Source organism: Carcharodon carcharias, chromosome 32 (genome assembly GCF_017639515.1).
Source record: "Carcharodon carcharias isolate sCarCar2 chromosome 32, sCarCar2.pri, whole genome shotgun sequence".
NCBI lineage: Eukaryota > Metazoa > Chordata > Chondrichthyes > Lamniformes > Lamnidae > Carcharodon > Carcharodon carcharias.
Window position 1 is genome coordinate 20,614,986 of NC_054498.1, and position 21,189 is coordinate 20,636,174.

Here is a 21,189-nt window from a genome sequence, read left to right on the forward strand (position 1 = left end):
AGGATGGTTGAGTTTACCATCAACAACAACCAGACAAATGTTCTGTGCCTGCGTGCACCCCCCACCCAACCACCCACCTTCTCCAGTTCTCCACTACACAGGGTAGGGCCCAGCTGTAGTTCAGAGGCAAAACAGGGTCAAAGGAAACGCAGCATTGAGCAAGATTGAAGGAAGTAGAGGTTTGCAAGGACTTGACCTGATTCACTGGTGCCCCATGTGGACAATCAACCTCTGACATTGTTAGGGTCAACTCTGAAGGTTAGGCACGTGGGAAGCATGCAATGCACCTCCTCAAACCGGGAGTGAGGTGGTGGGGGGGAAGCTTTTCTAGGTTCAGGTTGAATGAAGTTCAGCTACGTTGTGAAATACATTGTACATTTCATTAGATTGCTCATCACTTTCAGTCAGGCTACTTTACTACAAAGTTTCATTTTCATTGTGAGCTTTTCTAGAGATAAATAAGTAAAGAATATCGTAGAAATTAGGAACCATTTCTGATATTTACACGACTTAGCTAGACTTAGTGGTTTTGGAGCGAACATCAGAGAGACCCTGTGTTAACATTCCTCCTGGGTCTGTTTCCTGACCAATGTTTCTTTAAAATTTAATTGCTGTGTGCAGCCTGTCTTTTTTTCAGTGTGTGGTCCCTTTCTTAAGTAGCTGTACACGTTATTTGTCACAGAACAAGACCCGCGTGGTGTTTGAGTGGGAGCATTGCTCCTCAATCTCTCAGATTGAAAATTTAAAACCTGTTACACCTCTTAACTTTTTCCACTTCTTGCGGAAAGTCATCAACCTGAAACATTAACCCTTTCTCTCTCTACGGGTGCTGCCGGATCTGATGAATGCCTCCGATCACAGTGTCATTGGCGAACATAAATGCATAACTCTCTGCTCCTTCATCCAGCGTTTATGGTGAAAAGCTGAGGCTCCAGTATAAATCTCTGGGGCACACCATGGTACATCCTACCAATCAGATCATGTTCCCTTTATCCCCACTTTGTTTCTTACCTCCTAACCAATCACTGGCATGTCACAGTACTCCCTCCAATTCCAGGTGCTTTTCATTTTTGTTAATAGTCTGTTTTGTGGAGCCTTATCAAAATGCCTTCTAAAAATCCATATGGGCAACATCCATAGACACCAATTCTGATGAAAAGCCTTTGATCTGAAACATTAACTCAGTTTTTCTGACTCCACAGATGTTGCCTGACTTGCTGAGTATTTCCAGCCTTTTGTGTTTTTCACATTTCCAGCAGCTGTAGTTTTCATGTTTCATAGATGCCCCAGGCAACTGCACTCGTGATCTCAAAAACATTAAACTAAATTAGTCATATTTGACCAACTGCTTCTCTAGACCCTACAAAAATAGCTGCACTTCCCATTTCTTGGTGCCTCCCAGTATAACTGACGGAATTCTGTTCATTTTTTTTAATATTCTGGGTGTGGGTGTCACCAGCTAGGCCAGCATTTATTTCCCAAACCTAGTTGCCCTTGAGAAGGTGGTGGCAAGCTGCTTCCTTGAATCACGATGTGGTGTAGGTACACACACTGCTATTAGGGTGGTGGGGGGAGTTCCAAGATTTTGGCCCAGTGACAGTGAAGGAACAGTGATATATTTTCAAGCTAGGATGGGGAGTGGCTTGGAGGGGGATCTTCCAGGCAGTGGTGTTCCCAAGCATCTGCTGCCCTTGTCTCTCAAGGTGGTAGAGGTCATAGGTTTGGAAGGTGCTGTCAAAGGATCCTTGGTGAGTTGCTGCAGTGCATCTTGTAGATGGTACACACTGCTGCTACTGTGCATCAGTGGTGAAGGGACTGAATGTTGAAGGTGCCAATGAAGCAGGCTGCTTTGTGCTGGTTGTTGTCAAGCATCTTGATTAGTGTTGCAGCTGCACTCATCCAATCCTGACTAGAGCCTTGTAGATGGTGGGCAGGCTTTGGCGAGTTTCTCACTGGAGAATTCCCAACCTCTGACCTGTCCTCAAGAGTGCCTTGGGCTTGATCTATTTGATAGGGGCCAGATTTTTCTTCTTCATGGGATGAGGACATCACTGATGAGGCCATCATTTGTTGCTAATTTCCCTTGAGAGCAGTTACAAGTGAGATTAGCTTTCAATTCCAGATTTTTATGAATCAATTGAATTTAGACTCCACCAGCTCCTCTGGTGGGTTTTGAACCTATGTCCCAAGCCTTTAGCCTGGGCCTTTGGTTTATTAGCCCAGTGATATTATTATGCCACCGTTTCCCTTGTGTTATAATGAGACTCCAACCTGATTCAGGTGAATTCCTGGGCTACCAAGTGGAAAGTTGCAATAAATGTGGCATTGGAGTGAGACTAGGCCAATTCTGATTCTGCCACGGCCCAGTTTCTGCCAGCTAGGCTGAGTTAAAATCAGGCATTGAGAGATATGGCTTCAACAAGCTGGCTCATACGGATTTAAGAGGCATTTTTTTAATACTTGCTGATCTTTTTAAACCTGTGGGGAAGTAAGTTTCTTTTAAAATATTGTCCTTAAACAATTCCACATTCTTCAGCTGGAAAAAAAATCATCAAAATCTTGAATATGATGTTCAGTAATAATTTGCCTGTGATATTAATTGGGGATGTTAGTAGTATCCACATTCATATTCACAAAATGAAACCATAGAAAATATTGCAAGTGCAGAATATTCCATCACACTCCTGACGTGTAGATGGTGGGCAGGCTTTGGGAAGTCGGGGCGAGTTTCTCACCAACAGATTTCCCAGCCCCTGGCCTGCCCCTCAGCAGTGCCTTGGCTTTGATGTATTTTATTGGGGACGGATTTTTCTTTTTTATTTGTTTATGGGATGTGGACCTCACTGACAAGGCCGGTATTTGTTGCTAATCCCCAATTCCCCTTGAGAGCAGTCACAAGTCAACATGACTGAGACTAGGGTTAGGACTTTTGAATTCTTTCTTTGAACTTGAAAAGAGTAATTGTTCTACAGGTTACAAACTGTAACTCACTCAGTAACCAACATGCTGAATAATCTTGTTGCTTCTAGTGCTATCTGTAGCGGAGTTATTATAGTCTTTTACTAAGTGATTTTAGCATCAAATAATCTCAGTTGATCTCTAAATGCCATTCAGAGGTCACTAATTGGTACTGATCATGTCACTGACAGCTTCACCATAACCTGGTCCAGATGTTTGTGGCCTTTACTGGACAACTCCCAACACACACATAACTAAGAAGGGATTACAGAATGCATTACCAAGGGATGCTCACTCATTACTTTAAGGGTTAGGATTTGAGAGTAATACCCCAATGTGTGGTGAAGCCGAATCTGCCTTGAGGATGTTCCTTTCCCCACCACGTCAGCTTCGGTTTGTTTGTGGGCAGTGGTGAATGAGCCACATTATATTTATAGAGGCATGCTTCAGTAACCAATGTTAGATTGACTGAATTTGAGCTTAATGCTCTGAAGTATAAATAGTCATGTTCTCAAACACAAACTAAACATACGTATGTGAATGTCCAATCCCTCTACACCTCCATCCCCCACCAGGATGGTCTGAGGCCTCTCTGCTTCTTCCTTGAACAGAGGCCTAAACAATCCCCAACCTTCACCACTCTCCTCCATCTAGCTGAACTTGTTCTCTCACTGAACAATTTCTCCTTAAGCTCATCTCACTTCCTCCAAATAAAAGATGTGGCTATGGGCCCCAGTTATGCCTGTCTCTTTATGGGGTATGGGGAATATTCCTTGTTCCAGTTCCACTCAGGCCCCCTCCCACAACTCTTTCTCTGGTACATCAATGACTGTTTCAGTGCCGCTTCATGCTCTCGTCTGGACCTGGAAAAATGTATTAATTTTGCTTCCAATTTACACCCCTCCGTCACTTTCACATGGTCTATCACTGACACTTCCCTTCCCTTCCTTGACCTCTCTGAATTTCTGGTGATAGACTGTCCACCAACATTCATTACAAGCCAACCGACTCCCACAGCTACCTCGACTACAGCTCCTCACACCCCGCTTCCTGTAAGGACTCCATCACATCCTCTTAGTTCCTTTGGCTCCATCGCATCTGTTCCGATGATGTCACTTTTGAAAACAGTTCCTCTGACATGTCTTCCTTCTTCCTTAACCGAGGTTTCCCAACCCATGGTGGTTGACAGGGCCCTCAACTGTGTCTGACCCATCTCCTGCGCCTCTGCCCTCACACCTTCCTCTCCCTCCCAGAACCATGATAAAGTCCCCCTTGTCCTCACTTTTCAACCCACCAGCCTCCGCTTTCAAAGGATCATCCTCTGCCATTTCCGCCAACTCCAGCATGATGCCACCACCAAACACATTTTCCCTTCACCTCCCCCCCCTGTCCTTCGGCATTCCATAGGAACCGTTCCCTCTGGGACACCCTGGTATACTCCTCCATCACCCCCTACACCTCAACTCTCTACTATGGTACTTTCCCATGCAATCGTAGAAGGTGCAACACCTGCCCCTTTACTTCCCTCCTCATCGTCCAAGGGCCCAAACATTCCTTTCAAGTGAAGCAGAACTCCTTTACATTGGAGAGACCAAACGCAGACCGCTTTGCGGAACACCTTCAGTCTGTCAGCAAGCATGACCCAGCCCTTCCTGTTGCTTGCCATTTCAATACACCACCCTGCTCTCACGCCCACATGTCCATCCTCGGCCTGCTGCAATGTTCTAGTGATGCTCAACGCAAACTGGAGGAAAAGCACCCCATCTTCAGATAAGGCACTTTACAGCCTTCTGGAGTTAACATTGAGTTCAACAACTTCAGATCATGAACTCTCTCCTCCATCCTCACTCCCTTTTTGATCCCCTTTTTTCCATATTTATTAATTTAAAAAAAAATATAATTCCCCCCCACCTATTTCAATTATTACTTTTTAAAATTTATTTCCATTCATTGTTTTAACCCTTCCTTTTAGCCCATTTCGATCTTTTCTCCCACCCCCCGTCACTTGCTCATCCTGTTTTCTACTCTTAATGTCACCATTAGCACCTCCTTTAGCCAGTATCACCACCATCAACACCCCTTCAACCTTTTGTTTATGACATCTTTTGCAATCTCTCCTTTACCTCCACCTATCACTGGCCTTCTATCCAGCTTCACCTGTCCTACCCGCCTTTAACAGCTTATATTTCACCTCATTTCTAATTCTCTTTAGTTCTGAAGAAGAGTCATATGGACTTGAAACGTTAACTTTGTCTTTCCACAGATATTTTCTGACCTGCTGAGTTTTTCCAGCAATTTTTGTTTTTGTTTCATTTATTCAATTGGTTTGGCATAAAATTCCTGCTCAGCTCATCATTTTGTTATAATTTTAAAGCAATGTTTATTCAGTGACTTCCAATCACACTAATTATATTTTTTGTATTATAAGCAGCAATGCATTGTCCTTTCTAAAGAGAAACCGGGATGGTGGGGGATGAGCTTGATCTTCATCAGTGGTGTCAAACGCACAGTGAATTTCACACCGTGTCACGTTTTCATTTCAAAGTCCAAAATGGGAAAGACCAATTTCAGCCCCGAAAAGTGTAACCAAACATTCTTCAACTGTGGGATCTCATGCCCTGTGTCGGTGAGAGTGGAAAATCAGAGTCGGTCTCGTTGTTTTGTGTTGATAGCCACATAACTTCAGAACAATCTGTGAAAGCCAAGGATCTGCTGCCAGCCGTTTTATATCATTTGCGGGGTGGTTGAGAAGATTTATCTGCATTTCAAGCATCTCCCATGTTACAAACTGAAACCGCATTTGATTTTTGGGAGGTCGTTTACGACCCTCACATTCATGGTCCATGTGGTCTGCCCAGCTGGTTAGAGAAGAGATCACATTTAGTGGGTTTCACTTCTGGCTGGGGACAAATAATAAAGTGAAGCGTCCCATCACAAGAGACAAAGGCCCAGGAGCCTTAGATACAGTGTTGACTGGGAGGATTATACTGAAACGTTGAAACATTTTATTTCTTGAATTTCACATTTGTCTCCGTGACTAGGAATACAGAAAATTAAACATGTGAAACATTTAATAACTTAAGATTCAAACAATGTTAAACAACTGGAAGTGGAAGTAGAATTTGGTATTTTTAAGTAAAGATCTCCCAAAACTGTCTTGATTCAGGAATTGTATCTTTTGGTGGGAATACCGCCATTATTATTCCATTTTTTCGGAAGGGTGGGATAAAGAATCCAGGAAACAGTGCACCTGTTCGTCAAATTTGTGGGGAAGTGACTAGGATCTGCTACTAAAGACAGAGTGACTGAGCATTACAACAAAACGGAACTGATCAGAGAGAACCAGCATGGATTTGTAAGGCCCAAAGAAGAGTCATACCAGACTCAAAGTGTTAACTCTGCTTCTCTCCCCCACAGATGCTTCCAGACCTGCTGAGGTTTTCCAGTACTTTGTTATGGATTTGTAAGTCCAGTTTAACTAATCTAATTTTGTCAGGAGGAATGTAGGAGATATGGGGGTGCATATGGATGTGACTTATTTAGATGCCTAGAAGGCAATCAATAAAGTTCCACACAAGAGGCTGTTATCAAAAATAACGTACATGGAGTTGGAGGCAACCTATTGACAGGAATACGGAATTGGTTATAAATGACTTTGATAAAGCAATAGAGAGACAGATATATAAGCTTGCTGATGGCACTAAGTTAGGAGACACATTGAGTGTTTTAGATAGTAATTGCAAAGGGACATTGGTAGATTAAGTGTGTTTCCAAATTGGCAGGGTTGGAGTTCAATGTGTGGAAGTATAAAGACACCCACTTTGCACACCCCAGACAGGTTAGGGCATTTTTAAATGCTGAGAAGCTAAGAACTCTGGATGAGCAGAGAGAGAATGTGGGATTCATGTACAGAAATCACTGAACGTTAGTAGACAAGTACATAAACCAATTTAAAAGGCTAATAGAACGTTAACCTTTATCTCACAGATGTTGGAATACAAAGGGGTAGAGGTTATGGCCCAGTTCTGGCCACTGCACCTCAGGAAGGTTATGTTGGCCTTGGATGTGGTACAGCGGAGATCCATTAAAATGCTGAAAGGATTAAATTGTAGGGACAGGTTACATCGATGAGGCTTGAGTATAAAAAATTAAGGGGTGATCTAACTGAGGGGTTTAAGATGTTGTAAAGAATTTATTGGACAGATAGAGAGAAACTACTCCCTCTGGTGCGGGAGTCTAAAACGAGGAAGTTTCCTGCAGTCAGCATCGCGGTGAAGCTGCCTGGGAAGAGTGTCCTGTAGTCAGCGTCATGGTGAAGCAAACAGGGGAGAGTATCCCGCAGTCAGCATTGCGGTGAAGCAACCTGGGGAGAGTGTCCTGCAGTCAGTCCTTGTTGAAAATCACAAGTGTGACATCACAAGATAGCGTGAGAGAACGGCGGAGAGATCAGAACCAGTGTGAATGCAGGGAAGCTTTATAAAGTGATGCCAGCACAAAGATGAGAGCTGATTGCTGAGTAGTGGGTAAGTGTTTTTCTCCAGTTTTTTTCTCCAGTTTAAAATAGCTTAAGCTAAGAAAAGGTAAGCGTTCTAGATTTTATTTAAATTTCATAAATAATTTAACTTTTGTTACTGTATTTAACTTAAAGTAAGGTTTTTTTCCCAACTAGAGGCATGGCAGGGCAGTTCAGTCCCATATTATGTACCGCCTGCAACATATGGGAAGTCCTAGATGATCCTTGCGCTGTGACAGATCACGTGCAGGAAGTGCTGCCAGCTGCAGCTACTTGAGCTCCGTGTTTCGAAGCTTGAGCGGCAGCTGGAGAAACTGAGGTGCATCCACGAGGCTGAGAGTTTTGTGGGTAGCACGTTTTTAGACGTGGTCACTCCACAGCTTACGGAAGTACAGACAGAGAGGGAATGGATGACCATCAGTCAGAAGAAAGATGTCAGGCAAGTAGTCAGGATATCCCCAGGGCGCATCTCGCTCGAGAACTGTTTTTCTGTGTTGGAAAACGGTGAGAGTGACGGTTCCTCTGGGGAGTGCAGCCATGCTCATGGCACTGTGAGTGACTCAACTGCACAGGATGGGTAGACAAAAGAGGGGAAGAGCAATAGTGGTAGGAGACTCGATAGTAAGAGCAACAGACAGGCATTTCTGCGGCCGTAGACATGACTCCAGGTTGGTATGTTGTCTCCCTGGTGCCAGGGTCAAGGATGTCACTGAATGGCTGCAGGACATTCTGAAAGTGGAGGGCAAACAGACAGAGATTGTGGTATACATTGTACCAACGACATAGGTAGAAAGAGGTCCTGCAAGCAGAATTTAGGGAGCTGGGAAGCAGATTAAAAAACAGGACCTCAAAGGTGGTAATCTCTGAATTACTTCCAGTGCCACATGCTAGTGAGTATAGAAATAGGAGGTTAGTCCAGATGAATGCGTGGCTGGAGAGATGGTGCAGGAGGGAGGGCTTTAGATTTCTGGGACATTGGGACGGTTTCTGGGGGTGGTAGGACCTGTACAAGGTGGATGGGTTGCATCTGAACTGGAATGGGACCAGCATCCTTGTGGAGAGGTTCGCCAGTGCTGTTGGGGAGGGTTTAAACTAAATTGGCAGGGGATTGGGATCCTGAGAGCAAGTTCAGCAGGGAGAGATGTACAGCTAAAATTAGAAGAGGGAGCAAGTGAGTCTGGAAGGCATAGAAATTATAGGCCAGTTAAGGTACAAGGGAGCTTGGCAAGGTTGGATGGTAATTATTTTAACGCAAGGAGCCTGACAAATAAGGCTGATGCATTTAGGGCACAAATTAACACATGGAAGTATGATGTCATTGCTGTCACAGAGACATAGTTGAGGGAGGGGCAGGATTGGCAGCTCAATATTCCAGGATATAGGGTCTTCAGGTTAGATAGCAAAAGAGGTAAAAGAGGAGGAGTTATCACAATATTGATCAAGAAATCAATTACAGTAATTACTGTATTACAGTAAGGAGGGATGATATCTTAGAAGGCCCCTCAAATGAAGCCATATGGGTAGAATATAAAAACAAAAAAGGAGCAATCACATTGTTAGGAGTTTACTATAGGCCCCCAAACAGTCAGAAAGAAATAGAAGAGCAGATATGTAAGCATTTTTCAGAGAAGTGTAAAAATAATACGTTAGAAATAGTGGGGGATTTCAACTTCCCCAACATTGATTGGGTTACTCATAGTGTGATAGGCTTAGAGGGAGAGGGATTCTTAAAATGCATCCAGGAGAGCTTTTCAAGCTGGTATGTAGAAGGTCCTACAAGAGAGGGGCGGCCCTGGACTTAATTTTAGGAAATGAAGCCGGGCAAGTGGTAGAGGCATTAGTGGGGGAGCATTTTGCAGATAGCGATCTGTTAGATTCAAGGTTGTTATGGAAAAGGACAAGGATGGGCCAGAAATCAGAATTCTAAATTGAGGGAAGGCCGATTTTAATAAGATCAGTTATGATTTGACCAGAGTGGACTGGGAGCAGCTACTTTTACGTAAATTTGCGTCAGAGCTGTGGGACTCATTCAAGAAGGAAATAGGAATAGCACAGGGCCAACATATTCCAGTAAAGACAAAGGGTGGGACCAACAAATCCAGGGAACCCTGGATGTCGAGGGATATACAGGATCGGATAAAGAGAAAAAGGGAGGCTCATGGCAGATACCGAGGACTGAAAACAGCGGAAGCCCCAGAGGAGTGTAGAATTTGGAGGGGGAAACTTAAAAAGGAAATTAGGAGAGCTAGAAGTGGGCATGAAAAAACATTGGCAGGTAAAATAAAGGAAAATCCAAAGATATTTTACAAGTACGTTAAGAATAAGAGGATAACTAGGGAAAGAGTAGGGCCCATTAAGGACCATAGTGGTAATTTGTGTGTGGAGCCGGAAGATGTAGGTAGGGTTCTAAATGAATACTTTGTGTCGGTATTCGCAAGTGAGAGGGATGATGTGGGTATGGAAATCAGGCAGAAGGACTGTGATATAATTAAAGAAATTAGCATAGAAAGGGAGGAGGTTCTAAGTGGTCTGGCAAGCTTAAAAGTAGATAAATCTCCAGGCCCGGATGAAATGTATCCCAGGCTGTTGAGTGGGCAAGGGAGGAGATAGCAGGGGCGCTGGCAATAATTTTCAATATCTCTCTGGCCACAGGAGAGGTGCCAGAGGACTGGAGGACAGCCAATGTGGTACCATTATTCAAGAAGGGAGGAAGGGATAAACCAGGGAACTACAGGCCAGTCAGTCTAACCTCAGTGGTGGGAAAACTATTGGAAGTGATTCTGAGGGACAGAATTAACCTAAACCTGGAGAGGCAGGGATTAATCAAGGACAGTCAGCATGGTTTTGTTAAGGGGAGGTCATGTCTGACCAATTTGATTGAATTTTTCGAAGAAGTGACCAGGTGTGTAGATGAGGGCAATGCATTTGACGTAGTCTACTTGGACTCCAGCAAGGCTTTTGATAAGATCCTGCATGGGAGACTGATAACGAAGGTAAGAGCCCATGCGATTCAAGGCAATTTGGCAAATTGGATCCAGAATTGGCTGAGTGGCAGGAAACAGAGGGTGATGGTTGAGGGATGTTTTTGTGACTCGATGCCTGTGTCCAGTGGGGTTCCACAGGGATCGGTGTTGGATCCCTTGCTGTTTGTGGTATATTTAAATGATTTAGACTTGAATGTAGAAGTTGATCAGTACATTTGTGGATGACACAAAAATTGGCGGGGTGGTAAATAGTGAGGAGGATAGCCTTAGATTACAGGAGGATATAGACGGGCTGGTCAGATGGGCTAAAAACAAAAAAACTGCGGATGCTGGAAATCCAAAACAAAAACAGAATTACCTGGAAAAACTCAGCAGGTCTGGCAGCATCGGCGGAGAAGAAAAGAGTTGACGTTTCGAGTCCTCATGACCCTTCAACAGAACTAGATGAATCCAAGGAAGGGGTGAAATATAAGCTGGTTTAAGATGTGTGGAGGAGGGGGGGGGGTTTGGGTGGGGGGAGAGAAGTGGAGGGGGGTGGTGTGGTTGTAGGGACAAACAAGCAGTGATAGAAGCAGATCAGCAAAAGATGTCACAGACAACAGAACAAAAGAACACATAGGTGTTAAAGTTGGTGATATTATCTAAACGAATGTGCTAATTAAGAATGGATGGTAGGGCACTCAAGGTATAGCTCTAGTGGGGTAGGGGGGAGCATAAAAGATTTAAAAATATTTTGAAATAATGGAAATAGGTGGGAAAAGAAAAATCGATATAATTTATTGGAAAAAACAAAAGGAAGGGGGAAGAAACAGAATGGGGGTGGGGATGGAGGAGTGAGCTCACTCCTCCATCCCCACCCCCGCCACCTCTGTTTCTTCCCCCTTCCTTTTGTTTTTTCCAATAAATTATATAGATTTTTCTTTTCCCACCTATTTTCATTATTTTAAAATATTTTTAAATCTTTTATGCTCCCCCCACCCCCACTAGAGCTATACCTTGAGTGCCCTACCATCCATTCTTAATTAGCACATTCGTTTAGATAATATCACCAACTTTAACACCTATGCGTTCTTTTGTTCTGTTGTCTGTGACACCTTTTGATGATCTGCTTCTATCACTGCTTGTTTGTCCCTACAACCACACCACCCCTCTCCACTTCTCTCCCCCCACCCAAACGCCACCCCCCCGACACACACACCTTAAACCAGCTTATATTTCACCCCTTCCTTGGATTCACCTAGTTCTGTTGAAGGGTCATGAGGACTCGAAACGTTAACTCTTTTCTTCTCCGCCGATGCTGCCAGACCTGCTGAGTTTTTCCAGGTAATTCTGTTTTTGTTTTGGTCAGATGGGTTGATCAGTGGCAAATGGAATTTAATCCGGATAAGTATGAGATGATGCACTTGGGCATCAAGGCACAAGGCACGGGAATTCGTGATGAATGTTAAGACCCTGGGAAGTACTGAGGATCAGAGGGACCTGGGTGTGCAAGTCCACTGGTCCCTTAAGGTAGCAGGACAGATAGATAAGGTGGTTAAAAAGACACATAGGATACTTGCCTTTATTAGCCAAGGCATAGAATATAAGAGTTAGGGAGGTTATGCTGGAACTGTATAAAACGTTGGTCAGGCCACAGCTAGAGTATTGTGCGCAGTTCTGGAATCCACATTATAGGAAGGATGTGATTGCACTAGAGAGAGTGCAGAGGAGATTTACCAGGATGTTGTCTAGGCTGGTGAGTTTTAGTTATGAGGAGAGATTGGATAGAGTGGGGTTATTTTCCCTGGAGCAGATGAGATTGAGGGGGGCACATGATTGAGGCGTATAAAATTATGAGGGGCATAGATAGGGTAGACAGGAAGGAACCTTTCCCCTTGGTGAAGGGACCAATAACCAGGGGGCATAGATTTAAGTTAAAGGGCAGAAGATTCAGAGGGGATATGAGGAAGAATTTTTTCACCTAGAGGATGGTGGGAATCTGGAACTCACTGTCTGAAAGGGTGGTAGAGGCAGATACCCTGCTAACATTGAAGAAGTACTTGGATGTGCACTTGCGATGCCATGGCATACAAGCTGTGGGCCTAGTGCTGGAAAATGGGATTAGAATAGTTAGGTACTTGTTTAACTGGCACAGATTTGATGGGCTGAAGGGCCTTTTTCTGTGCTGTAGACCTCTAGGACCCTATGACTCTATTAGGAGGCCTAATCTTGACATTAGAGCAGGGCTGTACAGGGGTCATGTCAGGAACCACTTCTTCACACAAAGGATAATGGAAACCGGGAACTCTCTCCCCTAAAAGCTGCTGGTTTTAGGGATTAATTGAAAATAAACAATGAGATCGATAGATTTTATATGAGGTAGATTAAGGATATTAAGGAATATGGAGCCAAGTTGGGTAAATGGGATTGAGATACAGGTAAGCCATGATCAAACTGAATGGAAGAGCAAGCTCGAGGGGTTGAACAGCCTCTTATGTTGCTATGATCAGGAAATATGTGATGTGTTTGAACTTTGACTTTAAAAATCATCATCATTACAGGAAGGACGTAATAGCTCTGGAGAGAGTGCAGAGGAGGTTTACAAGAATGTTGCCAGGGTTAGAAAAGTGTAGCTATGAGGAGAGATTGGATAGGTTGGGGTTATTCTCCTTAGAACAAAGAAGGCTGAGAGGTGACTTGATTGAGGTGTACAAAATTATGAGGGGAATAGATAGAGTGGACAAGATAAAATTGTTTCCCTTGATGGAGAATTCTAGAACCAGGGGACATAGATTCAAGACAAGTGGCAGAAGGTGTAGGGGGGACATGAGGAAGAACTTTTTTACGCAGAGGGTAGTTGGTGTCTGGAATTCGCTGCCCAAGTTGGTGGTAGAGGCAGGAACTTTAAACTCTTTTAAAAAGTGCCTGGACCTGCACCTAAAGTGCTGTAAGCTGCAGGGCTATGGGCCGGGTGCAGGAAGGTGGGATTAGAAAGGGCACCTGGCTGGCATGGTCAAGATGAGCTGAATGATCTCCTGTGCTGTAACTTTTCTATGGTTCTATGGTTATATTAGTTGATACTAAAATACAATTTTCAAGATTTAGCAGAAATGTTTTAAAGTTATTGCTTACCTTTGGCAGATTGTTTTACTCTTCTGATTATGCAAATTACTCCATCAATGCAAATCAGTGCAACCGCATACAAAACCAGGATACACGTGTTACTGCAGCTGGTATAAGGACCTGCATCGTAGAAACTAAATTAAATTCAGGCTGGGCTTATTATCCTGGTTACCTAACCTTCCAGCTGGAATCTGGAATAGTAAATGGTGAAGGAAGAAAACTGGACCAATTTACAATGGTATAAACTGTTCAACAGATCCTGAATCTCTCAGCTGGAATTATTGATACTAAAGGATTCACATCATATTGCAGATCGTCTTACTCACTTTTACTGTTGATAGGAGTTCCACTGCTGGTCACTGAGGATATTCCAGATGTTGAGGTGAGGGTACCTGAAGATTCTGCACTTGTCACATCAAGGGAGATGTTTGCTGCAATCATCCAGATAGGTTTCTCTGACTCCGCCCAGTGTACAACACAGAGATACCTCCCAGTGTCCATCACCTTCACTGAGTGAATAGTAAGGTTGTGAGACTGTTCTTTATCAGTGGACTTGTTTGAGCTTTGGTAAGAGATTCTTTGTGATGACTCTCTACCCACACAGCATCGTGTGTTAGAATGTGCTGCATAACTCTCAATATGAACAGAATGCAGACACTTGTTATTTCCAGATATGATCCAAACCAGAGTGAAGGGTAGGCTTTTTCTAAGCTCAAACTGGCAGGGTAAAGTCACATTCTCTCTCTCTGTCACTGTCAGTGACGAGGAGCTTTCATCAGTCAAAAATGTTCCATTTGAATCTAGAAGCAACATTGAAAAAATATTTGTTACTCTAATAATCTCCAGTTGGCACTTTGGCAAAGATTTCTTTAAATCCATTTCTCCCCTATCCTTCTTCCCTCTCTCTCTCTCCCAGTTTTAAATCTCAGCATACGTTCTTATATTGAAAGTACATGCCTGGAAATGTGATGCTTGTTTCTGGATGGGTGAATCTAAACTGCAGTCTTTAAAACCAAACTTGATTTCCCTGTGTCTGTCCTCTAAAGACCCGTCAGGAGATCAAGGGCAGAAATTTTCGTCTTGTGGGCGAACGCATGCTCAACCTGATCAGGAGTAAAATAGCGCCCGATGATATCGAGTGAATGTCCCCATGTCATTGTGCACTCGTGCGATATTTCAGCCGGCTGGCATATGTGAAGGTTTACAGCACGCCCACCGACAATTAAGAGGCCTATTAAGGCCATTAAGCAAGTTATGGAACACTATTTTTCACTGCCCATCCAACCTTGTGGTTGGCGAGCGGGAGAATAGGCCAGGCAGCCTTTGCATTGTTTAGGAAACCTCATCCACGGGCAGGATGAGATTTCCAACAGTAAATAAAAAAACATCATTTTTAACCTGTCCCTCTTCAGGTGACTGAGTCACATGTGGGGTCATGTTTATATTATTTGTAAAATCTTTATTTTTTCATTTTAAAATTCTTCAGCTCCCTGAGGCAGCTCTGTACCGCCGCACATGCGCAGACTTCAGCGCTCGTGCTCCTCCTGCCCCCACCCAGGCAGTGCTGAGGTTCTCAGCATGCATTTCACACTGGCTGGCCGTTAATTGGCCAACGTGAAGTCACAGTCAGAGCCCGATTACAGGCAGCTGTCCGTTTCACAGCTGTTCCCAGGCCCTCCCACAGCGCCTGCCCAACGAAGGGAAAATCCTGCCTCAAGAGTCGGGTAGCGGTGCAAGAGTGAAGGGTGCCAAGGATTATCGACACCACCATCAAGACAGACAGCAGTGGTGATGATGTCCTCTTGTGCAGACCTGATGAAGGTAAAGAAGGCACCAGAGGACACATACAGCCAGTGTAAACGTTCTCTAAATATCTTGAATCTCATTCGCAAATGGTCTTCAAGAGCTAAAATGAAGGCATGTGATGGTGTACCACAGGGATCTGTGCTGGATCCCCTAATATTTGTCATTTATATCAATGACATAGATGACTATGTGGGGGGTAGGATTAGTAAGTTTGCAGATGACACAAAGATTGGCCGGGTGGTTAACAATGAGTTTGAGTGTCTTGGGTTACAGGAAGATATAGACGTGATGGTCAAATGGGCAGATAAGTGGCAGATGGAATTTAACCCTGAAAAGTGTGAGGTGATACACTTTGGAAGGAGTAATTTGACAAAGAAGTATTCAATGTATGGCATGACACTAGGACGTTCTGAGGAACAAAGGGACCTTGGCGTGTGTGTCCATAGATCTCTGAAGGCGGAGGGGCATATTAGTCGGGTAGTGAAAAAGACATATGGGACATTTGCCTTTATCAATCGAGGCATAGATTACAAAAGTAGGGAGGTCATGTTGGAGTTGTATAAAACCTTGGTGTGGCCACAGCTGAAGTACTGTGTGCAGTTCTGGTCACCACATTATAGGAAGGATGTGATTGCACTGGAGGGAGTGCAGAGGAGATTCACCAGGATGTTGCCTGGGATGAAACATTTAAGTTATGAGGAGAGGTTGGATAGACTTGGGTTTTTGTTGGAGCAGAGAAGACTGAGGGGCGACTTGATCGAGGCGTACAAGATTATAAGTAGCATTGACAGGATGGATAGGGAGAAGCTGTTCCCCTTAGTTGAAGGGTAAGTCACAAGGGGACATAAGTTCAAGGTGAGGGGCAGGAAGTTTAGGGGGGATGTGAGGAAAAACTTTTTTACCCAGAGGGTGGTGAAAGTCTGGAATGCACTTCCTGGGAGGGTGGTGGAGGTTGGTTGCCTCACATCCTTTAAAACGTACCTGGATGAGCATTTGGCACGTCATAACATTCAAGGCTATGGGCCAAGTGCTGGCAAATGGGATTAGGTAGGTCAGGTGTTTCTCGTGTGTCGGTGCAGAGTCGATGGGCTGAAGGGCCTCTTCTGCACTCTGTGATTCTGTGAATGCTGTGGCATTTTAAATGCCTATTTCTGCCCTCTAGAAGAATAAGCCTGATCAAATGAAGGAGGCCTGAGACAGTCAGCTTGCCACTATCCTGAGCAAGTGGATGAGGGGTAGCTGGGCAAAATGAGCATGTTACTCAGGTGCCAACACAAGCTTCCTGGCCCCAAGGGCAGGTGGAAGAAGCAGAAAGTTTCTCCGGGTTACAGTGGGTGCCTAACGTATGTCCCCACTTTCCCACAACCAATCACAGCTTTGGAAGAGGGATAAGAAGATCAGGAGGCTGAGGGAAGAGAGGGCATCCTTTACCAGAGGGAGGAGGTTCTGGAGGCTCAGAATGTAAAGCTACAAAATGAAATTGTGGTACTCTCAGAATTGGGTAATTTATTTGTATATTAATTACATCTTCTTCTATGACTAAAGCAACATCAAATGGGAAACAGATGCATAAATTTGCATTGGACCAATGGCCTCCCTAAATGGCACTAATGATTTTTCATCATTGCAGCAAGAGTGTCAGTGGCAGCAACAACTGGAGCCCCAACAACATCGAAGCAGAGTCAACTCAAAAGCTTCCAAGCCTTGGAGAGACAGCCTGTGACCTGTACATCCTAAATGATGGCAAGATAATTAATCTTAAATGATTTTCAGAGCATGGCCTGAATTGTGGCTACAACAGCCCATCGAAGTAGATCAATGCCACAGTACTCACTGCAGCGTGAAACTTGCATAGTACTTGAATCTTAAGAATCCGTCCCTGATTTTACTTACAGGCGCAATTGTTGGGCGAGATCGAGATCCTAGAGAGAGTCTGGAATTCTCTCCAAAGCCAGAGGACGAATTTTGTTTTGTTATGTAATGTTTAATTTAGTTGAGTTAGACCAATAAAAGTTTGAAACTTAGAGCTAGTTTCTTTCAGTTTCTTCGCTATTGCACACCTCATCACGCTGATGCACAAATGCGGGTTCACTAATTACCTTTCATAAAATGGGCTGTTTTTTTCAGCCAGGAAAAAAAATTGACCAGTGATGACTGTTTCCAACAGGCTACAGTCAGCAGCCAGCATCAGCTTTCCCAACTGGGACAAACCAACAGCCCGGCAACTGGGATCAACTGTTTTCAGTTGGTCCTGATTCATGGTTGGCAGTTGGTTCGGCCGTTCTGGTTGACGTGTTTTTTCCTTCTGGGCTACATCCATTGCATTTCTCCGTCTACCTTTTCTGTTACCTCCTCAATAGCTAATCAAGAAAAATCATCCGCTTCAAAATCCGTGTCAGTTGTTTCTCAGTATTTTCCAATGAATTACATGCTTTGTAATTTCATCTCAATAAAAGCTCCATAATTTCCCAAATTATCTGTCCGAAAACCTCCCTTAATATTGCACCTTAAATCTCTCCAATGTTCCCCCATATTTCCCCCGATACCTCCGCTGCCCCAGTACACTTACCGTCCAGGTTTATCACAAAGAACAAGTTGTGGTTTTCACATCCCTCCTCTGTCAGTGTCTTCCAGGATGGACACTTTGATCCTTTTTCTGTGGAATCCTGAAACGCGCAGGTAAATATCATCGAGCGAACTGGCTTCACACCAAATGTCAGTGACTTATTTTCACCTTCATTTGTTTTGCATTCTACACACTGCAGCTTCTTTTGCCCATTATTCTTCTCAGGATCGATATTTCCAGAATAAGTCATTTCCTTTGCTTTTTTGTTACACGTTTTGTTCATTTTTGCTTGATGATTGGAAATACTGACTTCGCACAAGGTTCCTACATTCCCAGCACCAGTGGGGACATTGCATTGTAGAGTGGTGCAATCTCCTGATCCTCGGGCGATGAGATAGGTGAATCCTGCAGGGGAAAATGACAGAATCGAGTGGAGATAAATAACATTCCAGACAGGAAAGATCATTAAGCTTCAATGTGAATCAAAGCCTCGCACAGTAAATGAAGGAATCATGATTTTTGTTACACACCACACAATGAGCTGGTACTAGACTAGTTTATTGCTATTCCATTCACAAATCTTTGGAATGTGTCAACATTTGCCAATTACTGGGACAGCAATAGATTGAAATTGTATTAAAGGTAACCAATCATAACGCAGTCTTAATCATCATCCTCTCAAAATGCTCAATCCTGGTGGAAATGTTGAATTGTTCCCACTCCAGTGCCCTGAGTGACCACAGCAACCAGTAGCCCAAAGGCAGCAGACAAAATCCCAATTGAACCATGGGAACTGCATGTGCCCCCAGTTTCCTGCATGTTGATTATTTGAAGAGCAGGCTGGGACTTACTGAAACCTTACTGTTCAGTAACAGGATATACCACATCTTCCACCATCTCTCACTCAAACCACCATGGACATTCATCCTCAGAGCTCATCTCACCCCTTACTCCTCCAGTAACTTCACCCTCTTTGAGGAGCTCACAATCTTCCTCCTCCTGCAATTTCTCATTGCTAAATGACCACCCAGCTTTCTCCCACTAGCTGCTCTGTTGTCAAAACATTTTCCTTATTCTCCTTGCTTCATTCTTCCATTCAGTGACTCCTCAACCTAAATGACATCCACCTGCATCTTCAATCCTCTTGCTCTCTCTGCCCCAACTCACTCAACTCCTGTCCTCACGAATTCTTCATAAGCTCCCCTTCCTCAGTATTTGCCTCATCTACTTCAAAACTGTTGACACAACTTCTTATTACAAAGGCTACCCTCAGCCCAATCTTCTGTTCCTTCCTGTCCAGGTAACAACCTATCCCCAACCTCCTCCATCATACTAAGACTCCCAAACATATCCACCTGTCCCACTGTCCTGTGTTCATCCAAACCCACCTGTGCCACACCCTCCCCCGTTGAACCAGCTCTGCACCCACCTCCCTCCTCATTCCCTGTTCAAATGTCCTCAACGTGTTATCAGATGATCAAGAGCATCTTTGTCAAAAATATCAACAATAACGGGGGGATGAAGGAGCAGCGGGACCTGCATATATAAGTGCATAAATTATTGACAGTGGCAGGACAGGTTGAAAGAAGAATTCACAAAGAATACAGTATACTGGGCTTTAGTAATAGGAGCATAAACTACAAGAGAAAGGAGATAATGTCAAATTTGTAGCAGTCACTAGCTTTAAGTGGTATGTTCTGAGATGCAACTCTAAATTCAGGAATCAGACCACCAGTTCTCAAGAGGTTTTTATATCAAATTATAAAACATTTATTAATTTACACAAGTTAAAAATATACACATGGCTACAAATTACAACCATAACTTTTAACAGATTCCCAAACTAATCTCCATTAAGGCAACAACAACCTACAGACTTAACCAGACACCAGGCAAAGCATCTTCACCTTACAATTTCAAAATGAGGTTCCTTTCGTTTTGGTTCCAGAGACCGTTGTAGATTACAGCTGCTTTGATCTTATATTGCCTCTGCCCTGCACACACGAATCTGCTACCTGTTAAACCCAGCACAGATCATTGAATGTAAATTCTCATTGTATCACCAGCCCCTTTGAACTCCACTTCTTCTAACAATAAAACCCTTTTCGTGGTACCAATTTTATCATATTGCTTGGTCTCTGCCATCTAGGTGCCAGTTTTCACTCCCCTTCTTGAATGCTCCATTCAACAAATGCAAATGCATTTCTACTTCTCTGATTACATCACAAAACCAGTACACACCAAAGCACTCCATCTAACTGGCTTTAATCCAATTAAGACATACCCACAGACTAAAGCTCTATTTTTAAAAGAAAAATAATTTCCAATTATACATACAATAATAGTTCCATGACAACTGCTACTTGAAAAGGAAGAATGTGCAAGGTTTCGGGGAGAAGTTGCTCATTCGGAGAGCTGGTGCAGACATGATGGATCTTTCTGCACTGTTACCATTGTGTGATTCTGTGATCTCCCTTTGACATTCAAAGGCATTAACATCGTGAAATCCCCCATCGACATTCTTGGGTTTACCATCAACCAGAAACTTAATTGAACCATGTGTGGCTACAAGAACAGGTCAGAGGCTGGTAATTCTGTGGCATGTAGCTCACCTCCTGGCTTCCCAAAATCTTTCCACCACCTACAAGACACAAGTTAGGAGCGGTACTTTAACAGAAACATGAACATTGTCGTAGAGTCAGAGTGAGGGGTATACAAAATGTGGCAGAAAATGGTGAATATTTGGATTCAAAGGGGCTTAATCATCCTAAAATACTGAATGTTAACTATCAGATCCTGTAAGTATTAAATTTTAATTGTTGTTCTTCACTGGAACAAACTGACCAACTCACTCCGCCTACATCCTGTATCTTTCGCAACCTCAAATCTTTACCCAATTCTCACTTAAATGGTCTCTGCCTCAAACACTGCCCATCAAAGTATTCCATGACCCAACAATCCTTTGTGTAAAGAATTGCTCCTAATCTCTCCTCACTCTGTTAATGGCAATATTAAACTGATGATCAAAGCGTGTTAAAATGGCATACCAAAGACTGTGATGACTATGTTAAACATCTACGCAAGAACAGCAGATTATTATTACCAGATGAGAAATATGTCGAAGGTTCGTGGAAAGTATAAATCTTTACCTGTAACATGTTGAAGCAGAAGAAAGAGACCCACAAACAAAGCACCAAGTGCCATTTCTGATTCCTTGATGGTGTTTGCTCTGCAGAAACTGGGTGACTCTTTCACAGCCA

At 43.6% G+C, this 21,189-nt stretch overlaps 1 protein-coding gene across 1 annotated transcript; it reads right to left on the bottom strand.

Annotated features, from left to right (window-relative positions):
* Nucleotides 1-5,321: 5,321 nt before the first annotated feature.
* On the bottom strand, nt 5,322-21,174 carry LOC121272098. Its single transcript, XM_041178542.1, has 6 exons — nt 21,079-21,174; nt 20,542-20,570; nt 17,933-18,334; nt 13,884-14,357; nt 13,567-13,677; nt 5,322-5,816 (listed from the first exon to the last, which is right to left on the bottom strand). Exons 3-6 carry the CDS (start codon nt 18,210-18,212, stop codon nt 5,740-5,742), a joined length of 942 nt encoding a protein of 313 aa, XP_041034476.1. The 5' UTR covers nt 18,213-18,334; nt 20,542-20,570; nt 21,079-21,174; the 3' UTR covers nt 5,322-5,739.
* Nucleotides 21,175-21,189: the final 15 nt, after the last annotated feature.